At 40.8% G+C, this 24,501-nt stretch overlaps 1 protein-coding gene across 1 annotated transcript in view; it reads right to left on the bottom strand.

Annotated features, from left to right (window-relative positions):
- Positions 1-13,956: 13,956 nt before the first annotated feature.
- crocc2 (ciliary rootlet coiled-coil, rootletin family member 2) overlaps positions 13,957-24,501 on the bottom strand; it is a 224,487-nt gene continuing 213,942 nt past the window's right edge. The window contains exons 34-36 of the mRNA XM_051922722.1: positions 22,936-23,067; positions 19,689-19,868; positions 13,957-14,298 (exon numbers count right to left, since the gene is read on the bottom strand). Of these exons, the coding sequence (XP_051778682.1) occupies positions 14,215-14,298; positions 19,689-19,868; positions 22,936-23,067 (396 nt within the window). The 3' untranslated portion in view covers positions 13,957-14,214. The remainder of the gene's footprint in view (positions 14,299-19,688; positions 19,869-22,935; positions 23,068-24,501) is intronic.

Genomic DNA, 24,501 nt, shown 5'->3' with positions numbered 1-24,501 from the left:
TCCTGCTCTGTTTCAGAACTGCCATTTTCTGTCTATTTTTGTATGATCTCTCCATTTCCCTTTTTCCTGTGTAGTCCAGTTTATCTTCCACATTAAGATGGGCAGGTTAGACGGACTATTGACTTCAGATCATGAAAGCAAAGAACACACAGTAGTGTGCTGACATTTCTGTGTTGGATTTCATATTTCAAAGACTAACTTAAAAAGTGGTATCTATATATCCCACAGGGCTTCATTGGAGTTGGAGTTTGATGCAGCCCTGTTGGGATCCACAGGCACTGCCAAGGGGTACTGCAGCAGGAGCTGCTGTTCGTCCGCCACACCTGTAATCAGTAATCAGGCCCGACCTTAGGCATAGGCGAAGTAGGCGACTGCCTAGGGCCCCGGCGTCCGGGGGGCCCCGGATCGACAATGGCCAGGCCCCTGGCCCGCCCCTCCCCTCGCATGTTTAAATCACGTGGGCCAGCGGGGGCGTGTCCGCATGGGCAGCTCCGGGCAAAAAAGGGATGCAGGGTGATGACCTCGTAACGTTACAAGAAAACGTCTCCTTGGTCTAATTTTCACGCATTTCGCAGAGCTTCCAGGGGGGCCCCTGGACCCCCTTTTCGCCTAGGGCCCCATAATACCTAAGACCGGGCCTGCAGTAATCAAGTAATCAAGCACCTGGAGCACTTCCGGGTCCCTTATAAAAGGAGCCAGCAGCCACTACTGAGGGAGCCAGAGTCGAGAGGAGGAATGACGAAGCTTGACCCGAGGAGTGGAGGAGAAAGGAAAAAACAAAGAGGAAGAGTATTGTTTGTATGCTGTGCTTAGGACTGTGTTACACTTGTGGGGAACAGGGAAGGCTTTTCCACAAGGGAAAAAGAAAATAAAAACCATGTATACCTTAAACTTGTGTCCCACGCTTGTCCGTGTCGGGTTAAGCTGGCGGTGCCGGCCTGGTGGGCTACACTCTATCTATCTATCTATCTATCTATCTATCTATCTATCTATCTATCTATCTATCTATCTATCTAGACCATCTTTTTTATTGTGCATTTTTAACTTTCCTTCTTTTTTTGGTTCTGCTATGCAGGCCACACCTCATGAGACTGTCATGGGAAGTGAGAAAAGGTTCCATTCTTTTACTTCTTTTTGCTTGGTTTTATGAAAAGCTGATCAGAAAAAAAAAGGAAATCAGTTTGCTGGATTACTAATGGTATAAATAGACTATCTTGGTTGGTGAAACGAGATGCCAATTACAGTCATCCAAACCAAAGCATCTTTACCTTTATACTACAGGTATGTCATTTTCTAGATCACAGGTGTCAAACTCCACTCTTGGAGGGCCACAGTGGCTGCAGGTTTACATTCTAACCATCTTCTTCATTAGTGCCCAGTTTTTGCTGCTAATTAACTTTCTTTTGCGTTAGTTTTAATTATCTTGACTCAGGCCCTTAGTTGCCTCTTTTTCCTTAATTAGCAGCCAAACAATAATGAGACACGAAACTAGCCACCACATGACCAGCTCACCTGTGCCCATCACACAATATCTGGAAATAAAGAAAGGTGATGGTCTCGGTAAGGTTAATCTCTCAAGTCACCAAAACATTTTGACGGTGATGACAGAAAAATCAACAGTTTTGGAAATGTGCGCTGTGGCAGAATGAGAGCAACAACAAGCCATGGAATTAAAAAATAGCAGTAATCAGCTTCTCATTAAGAGATTGGTTTGAGTAAAATTGAATCAAGTTTGAAATCCCAGTTTAGGTGGTCATCTGTTGGCTCGTTTCACATGTCGTTTCTGTTTAGCTGTTATTTAATGAAGAAAGGAATCAGTTCAAGGGACTAAATCCTTAAATACAGGGCTATTAAAATGAAGGGAAAATATGTTAATTAGCCATGAAAACTGATTAGGAAAAGGGTTAGAATGAAAACCTGCAGCAGCTGCTGGCCACCAGACCCAGAGTTCGACACTCCTGTTCTACACCTTTCAGTGTATTGACCTAAACTTCATATAGCTCTAGCCTCACCTCAAGTCTGTCACTATCTAGATCTGCTGTCCTAACCATTGTTCCTACTTATAGTCACATTCCAAGGTCCATCTCCCCACCTCTTGTGTTACCCTGGCAAACATCAATATTTCAATATACTTTATATTTCATGACGGCATACTTGGTAGTTAAGACTGCTGGCTCAGGGCTTCGGTTAATCAGTCAGCATGCATATTGAGAATGGATCTATTGTTACAGTTTTAAAAATGTATTAGAAATCATGGTTATGTCGTACAGCTTCTAACAAACAAGTCTACTTTTAGGAAAAAAATTCTAGTTATAATATGCAGTCAATTTTCATTATCCACATGGGTTACATTCCTGAAAATGGATACGGTTAATGCAGATACTGAAACACTGATTCTATGGTAAACATGGGATTAGGCATGGCGAGATGTGGCTTGGGAAGAGAACCAAAGGGGGGAGACGGGACAGGCCCTCCACTCTCCCCTCTTGAGGTTTGGTTAATGATGCTTCCACAAATTCATCTATGGAAACCTTATTAGAATTTTTACTTACTCTATTATAAAGTTTGATTGTCTTCACCACAAGTAATTAAATTTGAGGACCTCATTAAACCATCCATTTGGTACTAGCGATGGGAGAGTTTTAAAGGAAGGGAATTAATCAGTGTAATCTTATACTTACACTCAATACTTACTGGGAATTCCTCATTCATGAGGAACACTTGTAAGCCCCTTGGTAGATAAAAGTTGATCCATTCAGTGTAGCATGTTGTTATAGTAGGTTTTGTTATTTTTAATGTCACTGTTCTCTGTGCCCACTGCTATGGACTCATTCACACAGGCAGACCAAGTATGGTACACAGGGGCACCGCATCTTCATTTAGAATTGCCGAGCCAAGCACAGGACTAGAGAGCCAAAAGACAACTGGAGAATTGAATAGTCAGCCTAAAGACAGACTAGTATATTTCTATCCTCTGTCAGCACACTTTCCTTGGGAGAATGAGAACTGTATGTAGGCATTGTGCTATTCCTGTATTTTTGAAGGCAGTGTTTGTGTCCTTTCCTGTCTTTGTTTGGATCCAAGAGAAGGAGCCTGCACATGGAGCAACCAGAATATAAGGATGGAACTACGGCCAACACTTTGAAGCTGCCGGGCGGAAGATTATGTCTTCCGTCCAGTTAAAATCCGTTCAGCGTGGCAAACGAAAGACGGCAAGACTGAGTAGATCAAGATACCCACATGCTTGATATGTCTGTCATAAGCTTCCCATTTGTAATACCACGTGAACCAGTCAATAAAGAGCTAGATTATCCTTTATGCTTCTCGTGTAATCTTGTAATCGTCATATTGCATGAGGGGTGGGGATAATACCTTTTTTATTTATAATTATTTAAATTCAGGTTAATTAAAACGCCGCAATTCAAAAGAACACATTTCCAGAGAGCTAATGCCTCTTAAGGAAACACATGTGTGCAGCCCTGGACATCTAAGAACATCACAGATCTATTTGTTATATTTCAGCCAGGGTTTCTCTCCTGGCTGGGGTTCAAATTTATGTTTATGTCCTTTTTTCATATTTGAGTCTTGTATCTATGTTAGTGCTACTTTTGTTCATTATCTGCTTTGTTGTCAATGCATGTGTTGTCCCATGTGTTTTCTGGGTGGTTTCCCAAAAGTCAGGGCCACCTGCCAATCACCGCCAGAAACTGCTCTCTGCCCCTTTAAATCTGGAGGGTCTCCCATAGTTCCTGGTGGCTCATTTCGAACTTGCTTGGGAGTTTGGTGAATGTATCTTTGCATTGTTTGGTTCTTGGTGATTCTTTGTGTTTTTGACTTTATTGTTCTGTTTTTGAAAATTATTTGAATATCTCTATTGGGACTTTTTGCTTTTGCAATTGGCTCTACAGGCATTGTTTGCTTTTTGTGCTCTTCAGAGCTTCACAGAATTGTGACAGAGCATTTTTTTTAAAAACAAACCTTTTTCATTTTTATAAAGTTTTCTGTTTGCGTGTTTATCTAGCCATAGTTTGGCAGTATATCCCCCTCTAGTGGCCATCTTTGCAAGTATTTTTCCAACTTTTTGGGACTTCCATGTCATGGAACCCCTAGTTCACAACACTGTTATAGAATAATTTCATGCGTTGCTCATGTGCAATTGGCCTCTCAGAATTTTTTGTTCTGCTGCAGATACAATTCCTTGTTGTCCATCCCTACACCATCCTGCAGCCAGTAGTGAGGAACTTATCCATGAAGTGTAATTAGTCCACGGGTGACACGAAATGGTTTACCCGTATATAATAACGGATAAGTTTATCCGTGTGAATAGAATCTGCGGATAGCAAGGATTTGCTGTACTTGTACCCTGACCAAAAACTGAATTGCACTATGCTTGGTTTTTGAAAGTTAAAAATTTTGTGAAAGTTAACTATACATTGCTTAACACAATCCAGATACATTACCGTTGGTCAAAAAAGGTCACTCAAAAGTTACACTATGTATTGTCAGATTCAAAGTTAATATTTTCCAAGTAGCGCTCAGGGATAATGAATAACTTTAAGCAAATAGATCCCTGGGGTTCCTTGTGGCAAAACAGTTAACTAGGACTCAAATTGAACACTACACCATTACTTAATTAGGGAAGAAAAAATACCCAAAAAGAATTATAGCTGAATGTTTTCAATTTAAATATAAAAATACCTGTGATTTGTATTTCACAATCAAAGTCCAAATAAATAAATAAATGCTCAAGACATCCTGTGATGGTTAGTGAGGGAGAGATTAAGGATGTTCGTTGCATGCAATCAAGTGATAACAACTGAACAGAGGTAATAAGTATACAAGGTGAGACACAAAAATAACTGGACTGGGCTTTGGGCTTTCCTGGAAAACTGTCTGGAGGTTGGCCGAATGTGAATCATAGAACTATATCCCCTCCTACACATCTGGGAAGGCTTGGACACAGCCCTTCTTTGAAGGAGAATAGGTAGGTATTCAAATGCTATTGACATGACATTAAGATTTCAAAGAGGAAAGTGATATTATTTGAAGTATGAGTGCTGGTGCAATTGGGCCCAGGCTCAGATACAAGCGACCCTCGCTGAGCAATGAAAGGTCTAAATAAATAAATGTTTTTAATGCCAAACTATCATGGGACAAAAATTCACTTTTGGACCTTGAGTCTCAACAGGATCAGTTATTGCTGGCTGTAGGTAGTATATGCAGTGCAATGGATGCACCAGAGTGGTAATTTGCACAGGCTGATAAGAGCTTTCAGTGTTACAGAGTGCAGCAGCCTTTGACTCCAGGCCATAAAGAAATATTGGTCTCTATTGAATGTAGCATGGAGCAGTTACAGAAATACCGTTGAGAGTCCAGAAGTGATCCCAACAGAAGTTTCTTCCTGGAAGGTTGCAAAGGGGTAAATGCAATTCATTTTCTGGAATTTCACTCACCTGCAAATAAGTGTTCCTTCAACAAAATAAAACGAGTTGTAGCTAAGGCAACTCTGCTCCAGGCCTCAAAGATATTTCAAACAAGGTATACAAAATGCCCTTAAGTCCTTAACATCCTATGGTGCATACTTTGAATATTCTGGAGAAAAAAGTGAATTCCATTGAGCTGGCAGCAAGCTGAGGGTTTCTTTATTCCCAAGGAGGAAGACTCCAAATGATTTCCCAGTTCAGAACTAGCTGTCGGTACTAGGAAATAGACTGATGAAATACAGTACATATGTTTGGAACATCAAGATGTACTGTATAAAGCATGATTACTCAATACAACAATTAATTTTTGAGCAAAAAGGAGAAAAAAAACACTAGTGGTAATATAGTTAGACCTCGAAAAGTCTTATGGCTCGATAGGTTCCTGCTAACTGAAAAAAACTCTTTATGTTTATCAAGTCACAGATTAAACCTGAAGATTCATAAACAATAACTTTGGAGATATGAAACTACATTTCTCAGCAGGCAATTAATTGACAGTATGGAAGGGGATTGTAACAGGATATACAATTGTTGTACCCCTATTCCGTATGAGTAGCAACCTTGTTATTAGTACTACAGCAAATTGAAAGGAGATGACCCCAGCTGAACTTCAGTATCTGCATCCCAGAATACAGAAGATTCACTGATGACCCCTTAATCATCTCTGAAACACATGTTTAAGCAAGATGGGCGGCACGGTGGCGCAGTGGTAGCGCTGCTGCCTCGCAGTTAGGAGACCCGGGTTCGCTTCCCGGGTCTTCCCTGCGTGGAGTTTGCATGTTCTCCCCGTGTCTGCATGGATTTCCTCCGGGCACTCCGGTTTCCTCCCACAGTCCAAAGACATGCAGGTTAGGTGGATTGGCGATTCTAAATTGGCCCTAGTGTGTGCTTGGTGTGTGGGTGTGTTTGTGTGTGTCCTGCAGTGGGTTGGCACCCTGTCCGGGATTGGTTCCTGCCTTGTGCCCTGTGTTGGCTGGGATTGGCTCCAGCAGACCCCCGTGACCCTGTGTTCGGATTCAGCGGGTTGGAAAATGGATGGATGGATGGTACTAATAGCTGTAGTGGAGGCAGCAAGACAAAGAAATCCAGGTAAATGGTGATTAAGCAGGGATTTGTGTCAAACAGAAAGTTTAGCCTGATGATCCATGGAACAAATATAGTTGATAACCCTTTTAAATTTCTATGGAAACACATCTCTGAATGATAAGATAAACACAGAACAGATTAAGGGGCAATTTCAAATAGGTCTGAAAACAAATAATCGGAGAAGCTTAACAGGTAAACATAAGGTGTATATTTACATGCAAAATTGTTTGTCAAGAATACTGTAGTCGTTGATGTTATAATATATTCTGGTCTAAGTAGAAGATGGAGAGCATGGAGATGACAATTAACAGGTATCTGAACAGATGGCTCGGGGATCCTTCAAGTTTACACAGATTAGTCTATACAGTCATTTGTTGAAGACTATCAAGTCACCAAAGCATGGCTCATAGTGACCTCTAGAGACTCCACTGATGTAAACTTAATGGAATTATTACAAGAAATGCTCAAAAATGGGTAGCCCAGAAGGTTGTAGAGGATAGACTAGTCTTCACAGTACAGCTAATATGAGAGGGATCAAGCAAAGTCGCTCACAGGGGCTTGTATTATGAGGAGATACAAGCTGCATGGGTGTAACTTAGGCAGGCTAGGCCAGTAGTTCAGAGCTCTCAAGATGAGTAAACAGATTGGGTGACCCTGCCAAGGATATTTGGTAGTATGATCTTCTCGGATGGAAATTTCTTCTTTGCTTTGCTTGTGACCTGCTGCAATCTCCTGTCACCTTAATGATGTGAGGCCTCATTGAGTGTAACCAGTTTATATCCTTCAGCTTGCCATGGAGGCATAACTATAACCAAGTCCTCAGGGTAATTACAAACTGCATTGAGAAGCTGGAGACAAATAAGAAGAATGGAAACTAGAATAATAGGAAGGAAGCTGTCAATATTCCAGTCCTTTCCATAGCATGCCAAGGACTGGAGATAATGAGCCAACTTGGACAGGAAGATATGGTTATCGCAATCCTGAAGTCAGATATAGTCCTAGGGTCTCTCAAGAGGGAGAAAAGACCAAACTGTACATGCTTTAGAAGAGTAACTGTGAAGAAGAATATGAGTGGAAAAGGTCTAGCTACTCAGATCTTCAATAGGAATACAGGAGGAAGAGTTGGACAACTTGGCTGTTCCCAGTTAAAGTTGCATGCAGGGCATTCACATTAAATTCGGTATGAAAGATTCTCAGTCATTAGTTTAGATTAGATAAACTTTATTAATCCCATGGGGAAATTCAAATGGATACAGAAGCAGAAACATAAAAACAAGGACAAATAATAGCCAATCAACCAATATGTATAAATAAATAAATAAATATTATTCAGATATGTCAAAATGAACTTAACAAATAATAAATAAACTTAACAAATGCCATAGGGGTGAGCGCTGAATTGTGTGATAGCAGTGGGTAGAAAAGTCCCCCAGAAGTGCTTCTTAGCACACTCTGTTGAATGAGCCTGTGACTAAAAGTGCTCCAAGAGACTGCCTCCTGGAGTGGATGGTGGAGATTTCCAGTATGTCCAGGGTGTGTGCTGTGATGGAGATTGAAGTGGATATTAAAGAGAAGATGGGGGCATTTTTGGATGACAAATTATGAAAACGTAGCTTGTATTTAACCAAAAAGTCTTGCTGGCCTACATGATCTCCTCTAACTTATCCAATTCCCTATGTTCTTAGTGTCTAAATATTGAAAACTAGAACTACCACCTGGCAGCCTAGCTTTCACTGCAAATCATTTGTAATACAATATTTTTGGATGGCGAATTTTAATTATCCAATGGTGAAGAAGAAGTAGACGTGCCCACCATGATGAAATATGAGGAAATAATAAGGTAACACCTGAGAAAATGAACTGAAGGGCTTCATGGTTAACTGGTCTTTAGGCCAGACCTCTGGATCTTTCATGCTCTCAAAAATCCATATTGGGACATTAACCTTAGAATATTGACTGTACTTCTTTCTTCATTTTTTGGGTGTGGGGGATTGGGGACTCCTCAATCCATTCATATAACAAGTGTATGTAAATGGCAAATTTGTGAATCTTTCTAAATGTTACTTTTCTAATAAGACTGATCTATGTTTTATTTTTGTATTTTAATTGTACTGTATCCCATTTTGCAGGAACATACCTGCTAATATAATATATGTCAACATCTCACAACTCCTCTTCATGCATCAATTATCTATCAATTACACTGGACATCCTTTGGGTGTAACCTATTGATTGCAGCCTGCTGATCACAAAAAATCACCTTTAAAATTTCCAATAATGTACCATTTTATTGCAATCACCTATTTTTCCGATCTTTGCACATAATATAAGTAATACAATAAGTATACCAACGCATTACAACAACTACAAGTGGAACATCTGTGGTGATCTAAAAGTAGTGGTGCAGCCTATCAGAATGCTGCTTGGATATACCAGGCTATGTTGTTTTACTTGTAAATGGTACAGCCATGTTAAAGAGTCTCATTACAGTGAAACAAACTGGCTGCTCCATAATCATTGGTTTCCAGTGCGGAAAAGTGTGGCACATAATCCACTTGTTGACCCAACAAAGATATTTCTTGCCTTCTCTTCATGTAAAACTTGGACTGATAAAAGCTTTCATGAAAGTGATGAACAAGGAAGGTGAAGCATTTGATATTTGAGAGAGATGTTTCCATGAATAACTGATGTCAAACTTAAGGAAGGCATTTTTAATGGTCCATAAATCAGACACATCATCAATGACAAGCACTTCAAAGATCTACTATTGGGAAATGGAGAACATTTCATGGAAGACATTCAAGTATGTTGTTGAGAATTTCATTGGCAACTGCAGAGCACCAAACTTTGTCCAGCTGGTTGACAACAAGCTTCAAGCATACAAAACCATGAAGTGCAAAATTCTGCTAAAGAGTCATTTTATGCCTTCATATTTAGACATCTTCTCTACTAATCTTGGTGCAGTTAATGACAAATATGTTAAAAGGTTTCACCGGGACATTACAACAATGGTAAAGCAGTATCAGGGCAAGTGGAATCCAACAATGCTGGCCAACTATTGTTGGAGGCTAAAATGAGAAAAATTAGATGCTGAGTATTAATGAAAATATGCAAAATATTTTGAGCTCAACTAAACTAATACATTGTGTCAGCATTAATAAGTGAATACATTCAATAAAAATGAATGTTGTTTCTCCAAATTCCTGTGATACAGTCAATCTGAAATTCTATTTGCTGTGTTCAGCTCCAAACAGACCATCATATTTGCCAAATATTTTGCGGAAAGCAAAACCTAAGACAAAATTTGCTGTCCAGTGTTATCAGACTCTTTTAGTGCAAATAAAGTTTACAAGAGTCCACAGTCTGTCCCAGCAGCATCAGGTGCAGGACACAAAACAAATTTAGATTGGTTCCTAGTCCATTGCAGGCACACTTCCACGTACACCTTAATTTACTTATATGTCACTGATTTAAAGTCACCGCAGAGCTTTGGGATGTGCATAGAAAACCAGAATATTAAAATTAATCCCTCTCTCTTTGAATTGATAAAAAGTTATTCTTTTAATTGAACAGTCTCCCAATCCCTATTCCTTACCTTAGTACTAGTCTGCTCTGAAACGTAAGAATGAAAGCAGACACTAGTGACTATTGGCCGTCTTCTCACTGCTTAGCAAATCTCATTGCTTTAAGTAGTTTACCAAGAACCACTGGAGTAAAAATAAAAGAAAAGTCCCCTGCTTCTACAAGCTCTGACAGATAATTCTCAAAACTATATTTGACACAGGCATAACTTAAACCAGGCGGACAAATGCAATGTGAGATAATCATAACATTCTGGAGCCAGAATAGGCCACGATCACCAAACACGATGTACAGACCAGAAATACACACTTAAATAATAAAAAAAAAGGAACAGAATGACTTATTAAACAAACCGGCAAAAGCTTCCCAACACCCCTGCAAATGTGCAGCTTCTGATGAGGTCCATCCATCTGTAGCTTTGCTGTGACATCAAATGACTTCACTGTGGCTCTGCGTGCCAGAGCAGGGCGCCTAACGCTGACTGCTCATATTGAAAACCGGGCACGGCGATAACAGACGGAGACATGAAACTCTGGGACTTTTGGAAATAATACATTTTGAAATCTGGCCTTAACAGGTCAGAGGAGAAAATATAATGAAGTACAGATGATTGTGAGAGTTCAAAAACGACCTACAGTCAGTTAAATAATGGTGGCACGATTAGAAGGACAGAAGCAGAGAAAAGGCAGCAGGGTGTTGTCTTTGGGTAGAATAAATTGGATTACAGACTTTTTTTTTTGTTACAAGTTGCGTACATTCTTATTGTAGATAACCTAAGGGTTACATGGGAAAGTACTCCCAGAAGCAGAAAGGGCACAGCTTTTTAACAAATGCTCTTCTTCCCAACTTCTTATTTTTATTAATGATGGGAAGTTTGTGAGGTCATGTTTTCATTCATTTATAACTTAACATGCAGTAGAGTGAAACAAAAACCCCACACATGTCTTACTATATAGCCTGGATTTTCTTTAGGGGCAGGGGGTGAGGGAGTGACCTCCTTTAAAGCCATGCTGACAGCACACTTACCAGAATATCACAGGGGCTGATGCAGTAGCTAGAACTTGAATGAAGAAACTCCTGTAACCCGCAGAGGGTGCCACTGAGCCCCAAACCCCAAGCCCAATAATTCCCAACACAGTCACAGGTTCAGATAAAGGATTTTTATAGCACAACCACTAATCACATGAAACAATAAACCATTTTCTTCTTCTTCTGCCTCCAGTTGAGTGTTCCTTGCTGCCTCCCAACTCCGACTCATTGAGGTAAGGCAGTGGGCTCCTTTTATGCTGGACTTGGAATGGCTTCTGGTGACCCGGCATGACTTTTTTAGGAACTAAGGCAGTCCTCCGCTGACAGCACCCCCGGAACCTGACAGGGTTGCACTTCTGGACTCCGTTTCCTATGAACCATGGTGGGTGTCCAAGCTGGGACGCCTCTTGATGTATAGGGGATGGAACTGCTTGTGGCCTACGGCTTCTGCTCATCCATTCCCTGGCACTGTCAGGGGGCGTCTGTCCTCCATTGCACTCACATTGCATATAAAAAATAGCTGTGGCTGAATTTCTTACCATTGCTCTGCTAATTGCCATGCAGTTAAATATGACCTTTTTTCCCACTATTTTGCTTTTGGGATTCTTTGATTTCTTGACATTTGTTTGGATCTGATTGGGCATTTTTTGTGACATGTTTCACAAAGTGCACCAACAGCACACAAGAGTAAGAAATACAAAATGAAGAAGAGTGACTAGCTCATTTATCAGATTGCTTGTATCTTTAACAAATATAAACAAAATTTCTACTCATTATCATACTCTTGAATACATATAACAGCTGTTGCTGCATTTTTTTGGAAGTGTTCACATAAAATGTAAATGTACACTGGCTACATGAAACAACTCAGGTCCAGGGCGAACTGATTAAGTTGACGTTTGATACACTTCAAGGGGATTTGATGGGAAAGCTCTTTTTTTTGTTTTCAATTCATTGAGAATAGAGCACAAATTTTGGAAATTTGAAACATCATTAGCAAATTTTCAAAACTGACTCTCTTAAAACATAAACATTCTTTGTGGCTTTAATTACTGCTTCTCTTACTATTTCAAATCTACCCTGACTGAGATTGTTTCATCTTGTTTATTTTGTATTAGTGATGGGTGATACTGCTGATTTTCTTCTTGATCCACTACTGGGTGATACTGAGGCCAATACTAATACTGATGCAGCCAAAGTGTCATCATGCAAGAATGGTTAATCCACTGTAAAAACTTACAGTATGTGTGGACATCAAAAAGTCACATTTTAGAGACTTTGATTTAGTAGACTATTACATATACAGTAGTACCAAAGATGAGACTTCTTTGCTTGTTTATTCACGGAAATTATCAAACATATGCAGTTCTTGAAAAAAACATGTAAAAAGCACTGCATTTTTTGTCTCAAAAAATAATATTTTTATTTTTTACCGTAAAAATGCAAAACAGTAAACGTATGCGGTCTGAAGTGTAAAAAGTATAATGATGCAGATACCTAATGAGCGTCACTTTCAGATTCATCAGACTCACTTTAAGTGTCATTTTCACTGACTGAAGACAGATTTACTTCATCATCATTGCTGATGAGAGGCTCCTCAACATCACTGCTCATATCACTGTCAAGAGCGTGCAACACTTTGACTCCTGAAAAACATTTTTTTTACAAGACGCCATTATTACTAGGCAGGTCTGCAGGTGTGAGGAGAAGATGCGGCTATACCATTGCCCAGGTAACACTTGGGACTAATGCTTTTAGCATTGCTTTTAGAGCCCACGTGACATTCAGGTCTAATGCTAGGGAACGGGATTTAAAGATAATATTGAATAATATATATTTATAAATTTCGATAAAGGCGCTATATAGTGCCTGACCTGGCACAGACTCACACTGAGGCACGTGTATAAAACACCAAGACTTTTATTTTCTTCACCTGTGGGGCACGTCTTCCCTGTGAACCTCACAGGCAATACACAGTCCCAAAAGCACTCCAAAACCAAACACAACACTACCTTCTCGTACCACCACTCCTCCCTGGCAACCTCGTCCTCTTCCTCCCGATTCTGGCTCTGAGTAGTGGTTGCTGGCCCTTTTTATAGCCCACCTGGAAGTGTTCCAGGTGCTTGATCACCTGCTTCTGATTACACTTCTGGGCGGGGCTGTAGAGTTGTCCAGGCTGGCTTAGGGACCCATGCAGCATCCCCTGGCAGCCACCCCAGATCCCAACAGGGCTGTGGAGAACTCCATCTCCCATGGAGCCCTGCGGGAAACTGAGGCACCATCCTCAGCCAGGGAGGCTGCCACCAAGAGTCCCGGGGGAGGTATTGAGCAGTCCATGATTGCTCCCCCGAAACACATGTAGAAGGGGCGTCCTGGCCACTGCTACAAAAATATTTAATATACCAAGAATGTCTCTTTCAAATTATAATAAGAATGAAATGCTGCAACTTTCAAAACAGTTGTCTAAATTCCAGTTTACATGCCCAACGACTACTCCAGAGGCAAAGCAAACCTCCAGTGGAAGTTACTGAATCAACAGCAGATTTGTGCACGTGGCTGAAACATGCAGTGTAATTTGTCTTTATATTGTCTTCTGCTGTATTTACTGTTTGGTGAAGTATTCAACGTCTGCTTTTAGAATTATGAATGGTCTGCTAGGGCAAATGGTTGTTACTGGTCTGTAGGTAAATCCAGGAAAGAATCTCATTGTAGTCTGGACACCAGAGAATAACTTTGAATCTATTCTTGAAATATAGGAAACAAATACAAGTGAAAATGTATTTCCTGAATTTTTTTATTTCACACTCATAAGTTTATACACGCTTTGATTTCACTGAAATTTTTTTTTAGTAATAAATTCATCTAAAAAAGCATACAAAACTGCAAACATAATAAAAATAATAACTGATCTTTTGATCCTATTGGGCTCATTCCAGCATCAGAAAAATTAGAAATGTCCCAGCAAGTGCCCAGGCTGTCATTCTCTTTCTGTATAGGAGGTAGATGGGCTATAAATGCTGTTGATCGTCTTCTATCACACACCAGGGCGCAGGATCTGGTTGACATAAGCTTGTCGGCGTCTCATCTCCTGGTTTAACTGTTCTTTCAGAGTGGCCACCTGAGGGAAAAAAGAAGAAGGCAAGTGTTCATTAAAATTGATGGAAGGATTGGTGCTGGCAGCTATATAAGAACATTAAGAACGCTAGATAAGGTGTGAAGAGAACACGCCCTTCAACCCAACAAGCTTGTCTATCATATACACCTAGATTGTCCAAATTAACATCATGTTAAGATTTGACGGCGCCTAAATTCCTGTTCTTTGCCACATACACCCCACTACTTGGTAATGCATTTTATGATTATGGTTCTTTGTGTGACTAAAAAATGTTCTAGCAGTTCTGCAAAATCTTCCCTTAACAAGTTTCCAACTATGTCCTTGTGTTCTTGATGTAGAATAATTTTAAAGTAACAACTGGGATCCACTGTTCTGATTCCTCTCATAATTCTGAACACTTTAATCATATCACCTCTTAATCTCCATTTTCTTAAACAGAAAAAGTTAAACTCTTTTAATCTTTCCTCATAATTCATCCCCTGTAGCCCTGGAATCAGCCTAGTCACTCTTCTCTGGACTTTTTCCATCGCTGCTATGTCCTTTTTGTAGCTTGGAGACCAAAACTGTACACTGTACTCCAGATGAGGCCTCACCAGTGCATTATAAAGTCTAAGCATAACCTCCTAAGACTTGTACTCTACAAATCATGCTATATAGCCTAACATTTTGTTAGCTTTCCTAATGGCTTGTGAACACTGTCTGGCAGTTGATGGTGTCGAGTCCACTATGATTTCTAAATCCTTCTCATAAGCACTACTTTCAAGTTTCAGACTTCCCATTCTGTATTTAAATATAACATTTTTACTTCTTACATAGAATCCTTATATTTAATCACATTAAATTTCATCAGCCACAGATCTGTCCAAGTCTGTATGCTGTCCAAATTCTTCTGTAACAATCTGGCTGATTCGTCATTATCTGCAGTATATACAGTATTCTTAACAACAATGTCGGCATGGTCTAGCATTCGTTTCATTTGAATTAAGGGGCATTAGTATTTTAATAACTTAACTAGTGGATTTGTTCTTTATTGGTGTAGGACACTTGAGTAAGCTAATGATGATAAAGGGTTGGAGTGCCCAGCCAGAACTGAAGTTGACAAACCAGTGCCTTCTAAAGGAGTGACATCAAAACAGAGACATTGAGTAAGATCTGATCGAAGCACTCTTTATTAGATAGAGAGCAGAAGTTAAAAAAGACAAGAATATCAAATGATGATGATCATCACCACTTTCAGTCTCATTTTACTCATGAGGGTCATGGTACCAGCATGATGAGCTGGACCAACCAGGCCATCCTATCCCTTGTGAACATCTGGGAATTCCCCAGGGAGGAACTGGAGAAAGTTGATACAATTTCCGGAGATTGAGAGGCTTGGTCCATTCAGAATAGAGTATTGCTACTGTGATCAAAGAATATCTAATCTAATCAACCATTTGTACTTCTCTGTAGTAGGAAATGACAAATCACACCAAACTGCTACAGACAGGACCCAGCCTTTTTAATTTTTGAAAACATGGAAGAAGAGCCCTTTGTAACAGAGGGTACATCCAAGTGTTTCCAGAATGAATGAAATTACTAAATTATATCCTAAATGGTTCTCAGCGGCCAATATGGTGTAAAGTCTTAACAGTAAAATGTAAAGTGTGGAACTGGGTAACATTAAAACCTAAAATATCTGAACGACAGAAACAATTATTACCAAAGATCTTGCATTCAAATATTGACATCCATGGACTCAAAATGGATTGCAGTGGCCCTCTTTACACCATATGAGCACATGATGCTGTCTACAATATCCAAAAAATTGTTAAAGCTGAAAACTGGCTGCCTGGATGCACGGTTTTTAGCACTTCTACCTTACAGCTGGGTTAACATCCTGAATCTGTTGCTGTCTGCGTGGAGTTCTTGTGCTTGTCTTCAGGAAATCTGTTTTCCCACTGCATATACATTGAATTATTTGACAATACTCTATGTTAGCTTATGTATGAGTGTATGTATATAATGGCATCCTGCACAGAGCTGACTTCTGTAGGCAGGATAGACCTTCGCTCCTCATGAGCCACTAATGGATGAAGTAAGATGGAGAAAATGAATGGATGGCTCAATAGTCATCTTTTGGTTATAAACCAAAAAGTATGAGCATGACTCCAATTAGGATACAAGGTTTTTGCCTTAAATATTGTGAGGGCATGGGCATATGGTTTAGATGCATTTGCCATAAATATCATGAGAACATGGACATATACTTTAGATTCAGACATAAACAAAGACAATCTAAAGAATATCCTAGTCCTTTTTATTCTCTCTACTGCTCTCCTCTTCTCACTCTTCTCCTCCCACAACTGCATCCTTATAACGACACCTCCACTACCTCTCTCCCACCCATTTCTCTTCCATAGTCTCCTCTGCTTTCCTTTCTCCTCTTTCGACACGAGCAGAAGACCCTCCTGTCCCTGGCTTTCTGAAGCACTCCACGATTAACGGACCAAACTCAGGACAGCTGAAAGGAAATGGAGAAGGTCAAAGGCTCAGGCAGACCTGGCTAAGTACCATTCCCTTCTTGCATCCTTTTCTTCTGGCACCATCAACGCTAAGGTAAGGTTCTATCAGACCACAATTAACAGCGCCACTGACACACGCTCTCTGTACTTTGCTTTCACTTCCTTTCTTAACCCTTCTCTGCCTCCTCCCCCAACCTCCTTGTATCCTAATGGCTTTGCCTCCTTTTTTCAGGATAGTGTGGCTGCTATCAGCAGTCAGTTCTCACCCTCACTAACCCCCATTATGCCTCCTGCCAAATATCACCCAACATTCTTCAAATTCTCTTCACTCCCTGCCACTGATGTTTCCGACCTCCTCTCCAATAACCCAACTATCTGTCCACTTAACCTTATTCCCTCACATCTCCTTCAGGCCATTTCCCCTTCACTCATTTCTGCAATTACAAACATCATGAACACCTCACTCAGCTCAGGCACATTTCCTACTATCTTCAAACACACTCTGATAACCCCACTTCTCAAAAAAACAACACTCAATCTGTCCCAAGTTAACAATTACTAGTCTGTCTCTCTTCTTTCCTTTCTTTCCAAATGCTGTTTCTAACCAGGTCTCTTCCTTCCTTGTACAGAATGAACTGCTCTATAACAACCAGTCTGGCTTCAAGAGGAACCACTCAACTGAGACGGTTCTACTGACTGGGGTCAACAGGCTATGATTTGCTAGAGCTACCAACATTTCATCAGTCCTGATCCTGCTAGATCTCTCCTCTGCCTTCAACAGAGTCAACCACAACATCCATCTTGCCACCCTCTCTGACCTGGGCATCACTGGGACTGCTCTCAGATGGTTTGGGTCCTACATCTCGAGGAGATCCTACAGTGTGTCCTGGTGAGGTGAGCTGTCAAGGGCTTATCAGACAAGCACAGGTGTATCCCAAGGATCAGTGCTGGGTCCTCTACTTTTCTATTTGTACTCCACCTCACAGGGCTCCATTGTCCAGTCCCATGGGTTCTCTTATCAGTGCCATGCTGATGATACTCAGCTAGCTGTTCCTGTCGTTCCTTCTGGAGGACATTAGCTAGAGTCTCTGCATGTCTTACTGATATCTCAACCTGGCTGAAGGACCACCATCTACAGCTGAACCTGGCAAAAACCAAGCTTCTTGTTATCCCAGGCAGCCAGTCTGTTCAACTTTTCACCTCTGTACAGTTTGGCTCACTGTGGCTATCACCCTCCAAGTCAGTTCACAACCTTGGGGTGGTGATTGATGAGAAGCTGTCTTCTTCTGACCACATTTCCTCTGTTTCTTGTTCATGCAGGTTCACACTGTACAACATCCATAAGAACTTATCTGACAGAGTATGCAGCACAACTTCTGGTCCAGGCTTTGGTCTTGCCACGTCTAGACTAATACAACTAAATTCTGGTAGGAGTACCTGCATGTGCTATCAAGCCGCGGCAGATGGTCCAGAATGCAGTTTGTCCATTTTGTATTTAACCAACTGAAATGAGCACATGTCACTCCTTTCTTCAGGTCGCTACTGCACATTATCTCCTTGCAGCATGCATTTAATTCAAATCCCTGATGCTTGCCTACAAAGTAGTCAATGGGTCAGCACCTCTGTATATGGAGACCCTGGTGAAGTCCTGGTGAAGTCCTATACTCATTTTGCCCACTCAGGTATGCCAGTGAACAGTATCTTGTGATGCCACCTCTGTGTGGTATCAAGTCTCAATGCAGACTCTTTTCCTGTGTAGTTCCTAGTTGGTGGAATGAGCTTCCCACCTCCATCCGTACTGTTGACTCCATCAATGTATTGAAGAGGCAACTCAAAACCCATCTGTTATGTGAATATCGGTCTAATTAATTGGAAAACTTTACTCTGTGATATATTATATTGTTATAAATATTGTTTATAATTTGCTGTTAGATTAAGTTTAATTGCTTTATTGATTGTAACCTATGATTGTACATTTACTACTTATTACATCTTTTCTCTTGTGCCAATCAACTTTTGTTACCTGTCCTACTACACTTGCTGAACAAACTGGCCCCAACCTATTGTTACTTGATTGTGTTTACCTCTTTTGTAAGTGCTTTGTATAAAAGTATCTGAAAAGCAAATAAATGTAAATGTACTGTAAATGTAGTCGGCCAGAAAAAAGGACTTTTGATAAGTTCTCGCATGAATAACTGGTCAGAACCCTAGGCAGAAAAATGCAAGGTACACTGTAGACAAAAACACCTTTACCAGGCAAAATGTCGATTTTCAAAGTAATGTGCAACCATAACATAATTCATTAATGAATATAAAAAAGGAGATGTGGTTTGTTTTAATGCTCCAACCAATCAATTATAATTTAAATACACTCCACGTCTTTGAAAATAAAGCACTAGGTCTTGTCTGGGCAGGAATTTAAAGAACAACTTATTGCACATTTTTTATGTTTTAATACTGGATAATTTGTGTGGGGACCCAGAGCTTATTCTGGAAGCAATGGGAAACAGTTTAGAGTTCGCATTTAAATTGAGAGATTCTGGGATGTACCGGAAAAGCTTCAGACACATGGAGCACAAAAACGGTGACAAGCCCAGAATTTAAGGCCAGGATTTTGGAGTTTTAAGTTAACAGATCTGACCCTTACAACATCATGCTGTCCTATTCCAGAACTGACATTTGCAAATTAGTCAAAATGTAACAGGTTTATAAAAAGTTGTCATTTCTATTTAAATCCCAGGGCAGGACATATCAAAATCTAAGCTACATGTATTGAGTCAATGTTCTTAGTCATGCTACTGCCACTGCATGATGAACAAGGAAAGGTCTCCAAATAGTGGGAGCTCACATCTGTGCTACTCCAACACTTATAAAATGATGGCCTCTCACCTGCTCCTCTAGGCCTTTGACACGCTGTCTGTGGGCTCGGTCACGTGCCTCTAGGGTGCGTTCTGCCTGTTGCTGAGAACCACGTAACCGCTCAGTCTCCAGCTCCATCTCTTGCCGGTGTCGTGTTGTCATTTCTAGTAGGCGTTGTGCATGGACCCTCTCCAAGTCTGAGATCTGAGCCTGTAAAAAACACAACAGCTGATTGTAACATACTTTGCTTTTCAGACACATTTGACAAAACATTGAAAAACTTTCTCATTTTTTTACTTAAGTTAAAGAATATCCATGCACAAATGAAATATACTAAATTCTCTGACAAACTTGGTTCAAACAAAATAATGTGACATGTGAAAAGTAGGTGCTAAGGTTTCTGGGCTCTTGAAGTTCGGGGCTGTTAGACGTCTAGGATCACTGGGTGGGGTAGTGGTGTGGGGGAGGCACTCAAAAATCAGGGGATGGATGCCTGAGATCTGCATGGGGATTGCGAGTAAAAAGCCTATTTCGATTCAGGCCCCAAATTCTCAATTAGACTGAGATCTGGACTCTGGCTCGGCCACTTCAAGACATTAACATTGTGTTTTTTTTTAAGCCATTCCTGTTTAGCTCTGGCTTGCGTTCTTGCTTGGAAATCAAATATTCTCCCAAGTTGCAAATCTCTTGTAGACTGCAACAGGGTTTCCTTCAGGATTTCCCTGTTTTGATGCATTCACTTTACCCTCTACCATCACAAGCCTTTAAAGGCTTGCTGCAGAGAAACATTCTCACAGCATGATGCTGCCACCACCATGCTTCAGTGTGGGGATGCTGTGTTTTTGATAGTGTGTGGTATTTAGCTTACACCAAATATGGCATTTAGTCTGATGGCTAAAAAGTTCAATTTTGGGCTCAACAGACCATAGAACTTTCTTCAATCTGAATTCAAAGTCTTGCATGTGCCTTCTGGCAAACTCTACCTGAGATGTCCTGTGCGTTTTCTCACTCTGCCACTCTCCCATAAAGCTACAACTGATGAAGGTCCTGGTCAGCAGTTTTTTTAAACTGCAGTTTCTCCACTCTCAGTCCCTGTAGCTTGTAACTCCTTCTGAGTTCTCATAGGTATCATGGCGGGCCTCTATTTCTAGTCTTCTTCTGGTATAATCACTTAGTTTTTGTGGACAGTTTGCTCTAGAGTGATTTATAACTGTGCCTTACTCTCAGTTTCTTAATGCTTAATTTAACCGGACTCCAAGGGATATTCAGTGACTTTGATGTTCTCTTGTCTCCATCTCCTGATTTGTGCTTTTCAGTCACCTTTTCATTGAGTTGTAGGGAATATTCCTTTGTCTTAATTGTGTAGGTTATGGTACCTTACTGACTCATCACAAACTGGATCTCCCAGATAAGGTGCATTTATACTGCAATCAACTGAAACCCCTGACTACGCATAGGTGATCTTCATTGAAGTATTTATGGGACTTCTCAAACTAGTTAGCTGTACCAGTGATGATCGAGGTGTGTCATATACACATACTTATGTGATCAATTATTTTGAGTTTCGTATTTGTAGTTAATTTAGTCCACTATGAAAAATGTGAGAAGTGAAAGATCTGCTTTTACTTTGACATTAAAGAATCTTTCTCTGTTGATTAGTAGTCAAAAAACACAAATTACATCCACTGTGATTCCATGTTGCATAAACATAAAATCTGAAAATTTCCATGAGGGTAAACAGTTTTTATAGACACTGAATATATCTTGTTAACATATTCCTACAACAATTAAAGGAATAAAAGTGTTTTTCAATAGTAGGCACCCAGTTGCCTTTCATCCAACAGACTGTCCCTGTGCTAGTCATGTTGGACTGCATTAGTCGGGCTTACGTGGAGTTGAAGACAGGAGTGGCAGTGAGTACTTTTAAGGGCAATTTGGATGGGTAGTTATACTGGCAAGGGTCATACCAGTAAACCGGAGATTGGTAAACAAATCCATCCATCCATTATCCAACCCGCTATATCCTAACTACAGGGTCACGGGGGTCTGCTGGAGCCAATCCCAGCCAACACAGGGCGCAAGGCAGGGAACAAACCCTGGGCAGGGCGCCTGCCCACCGCAGGGCATGCACACACACCAAGCGCAATTTAGAATCGCCAGTGCACCTTACCTGCATGTCTTTGGACTGTGGGAGGAAACCAGAGCGACTGGAGGAAACCCATGCAGACACGGGGAGAACATGCAAACTCCACGCAGGGATGACCCGGGAAGCGAACCCGGGTCTCCTAACTGCGAGGCAGCAGTGCTACCCACTGAGCCACCGTGCTGCCCTTGGTAAATAGAGACAGGAATAAATAGGGGTTGATAAACTGATGTTTGTTGCATTCAAAGACTTTACTAAGTTTTTGCAAAGTTTATCTGTCAAATGACATGTAGTTCAAACTTAAATAGGCAACCACAGTGATATTACACATATTACAGCACACAACTGAAATGCTTAACAATAAAATGGTAGCAACTGCAAAAAAAGAAAAAATATATATTTTCTTAAACCCTGACAGCTGTGAGGTTCAAATGTCCACTATATCAGTATGTAGGGTAGGGATGATGTTCGATAGGCTCCTCTACTCTCAAAATGGTTCTCTGTTACTTAAGAGAAATGTAGTTCCATGTTGCTCCACATGACCAGTTCAGAACATGTGCATCATCTGAGATGTGAGCTGACATAACTTTATTACACAGTATTGCTCATTTAAGGGATTATCTTATTTAAGATTAAAAATCTCCACAGGGTCCACCCATCATTGGACTATAACATATACTTAGTCCTTTCATAATTTCATCCAAACCTGGACTATAACTCCCCATTTTCCAACAAGGGTTGTTCCTTGGTGCCTGCTGGGCTGGTAAAGGGATAAGTGAGTTTGGAGTAATGTCATTCTGAAATGTGAAAAACTGTGTGTACTGTGTACAGGAGAGATTTCAATCTGTATTTTTATTGTAGTTTCATTTCTAAAGAGCCAAACAACAGTTTGAACAGAATAGGGATTCATCAAACATGTGCTTGTTAACTTTAATATCTTATATTCACTTTTTTATGAATCATGTCCTGTCATCGTGTGTGCTCTGTGGGGTCCAAGCAATTGGTTTCGAGTCAGGACAAATGGCATTTATAAAATGTAAAGTATAACTGAACACACCAGCATGGGTTGAGCAAATGTGTCTCACAGCCCAGACTGGAATGCCAGGTGTAATATCGACTTGATCGACTGCTTACCTGAAGCTGTTGCACTTGAACCTGGACTTCACAAAGCTCCTGTTCAGCATTACTCAGAGACTGATGAAGATGACCTTTGTCTGAACCCAAGCGCATTGCTTCTTCTTCCTGCTTCATTTTCTCGCGCTCCACCTGAAAAACAACAAAAGGTTTCAGATACTAACAAACTTGACAAATTTTGGGGTGCTATTCAATGTGAAAGGTGCCACAGAAAGCATTAACTTAAAGATGGCTGAAAAATGAAATTTTAATCCTCGTTGGTTATCAGTTTTGGCTACAGCATTCAGGTTTTCTGAAAGAACATAGTGTGACAGACGACCGGCTATGGACTCCGGTCATCACCCCCAGGCCGCTAGGAGGAGCCCTCCGGACAGCATATTTGTGCCCCGAGTTCCAGCAGGGCCTCATGGACTTTGTGGTGTTTTGACACAGCCCTGCTGGATACCTTGGGGGCCGCCAGGAGTCGCTGTAGGGGGGCTAGTTGGCTCTGGCATGCCCTATAACCCGGGAGTGCATCCCAGTCACGTGACTGGAAGAAGCGATGTGCTCCCGGGATGAAGAAAAGGACTTTGCCCTGACCCGGAAGGAAAACGGACTTGTGGGTTTGGCTTGGAGCCACTTCCGGGTCAGGGGCTATAAAAGAACTCTGGGAAGCCCAGAACATTGAGCTGAGCTGGGAGGTAGGGTGGCGACGTGTCTGGGCGAGGAGGAGAGAGAATTGTTTATTGTATGAGTAGTGTGGTGAGGAGAGTGCTTTGTGCACGGTATTATAATAAAAACAGAATATTATTATACTTTCACCTGGTCTCAAGAGTGGTACCTGAGGGTTCGAGAGGTGGACACGAGCATCTACCGCTACAATAGTCAGTGCATTTACATGTACACATATAATCGAGTTAAGCTGAATAACCTGATTAATAATCCACGCTTACATGCACAAGTAATCTGGAGTTCTCCTTTGGCAAAATGCTCCGACGTCATTAAACTGTGCAAAAAGAGTTAAATGTCATCATCAGCCACCATGAACCTGAAAATAAGCATGACGCCTGTGATAATTTTCTTGTGTTTTATAAACATGTTTATTCAAATTTACACTTTGTTTAAAATTTCTGTTACTAGATTGCACACAGCACACTCTTTTCTGCTTGCCTGTGCGACTGAGCCCTGCAAAGGACCTGTTACTTATGCTTCGTGCTGCTAGAATAATGAAGAAATACCATAATTATTTTTCATACAATATTTTGCTTTTTAAGAAAACTGTTCTCCAATTTTCTTTCCAGGTTAGCACTCCTTGAATGTGCTTTACAAACAATATGCATTATGGTACAAAGAGTAATCTTATACCTATACAGGGGAATGATGCTAAATACGTTGGATGATTTCATTTTACCTTAAACTGCATGCTAATGTTATTTGGAATAGTGTTCATTGGTAAAGGAAAAGTGCCTCAGTTTGGGCAGATGGGGGTGGTTTGCCGTTACAACCCCTGAGGATAACAGAGACCAGATGTGAGGGAATCCTATTTCTTCGAGTGGCGCTCCAGGTGATTAAGAGAGCAAATTGAAC

The sequence above is a fragment of the Erpetoichthys calabaricus genome, chromosome 2 (assembly GCF_900747795.2).
Source record: "Erpetoichthys calabaricus chromosome 2, fErpCal1.3, whole genome shotgun sequence".
In the NCBI taxonomy this organism is placed as follows: Eukaryota; Metazoa; Chordata; class Cladistia; order Polypteriformes; family Polypteridae; genus Erpetoichthys; species Erpetoichthys calabaricus.
The sequence above is the reverse complement of the archived record's forward strand: the minus strand, read 5'-3'. Positions and strand labels throughout refer to the sequence as shown.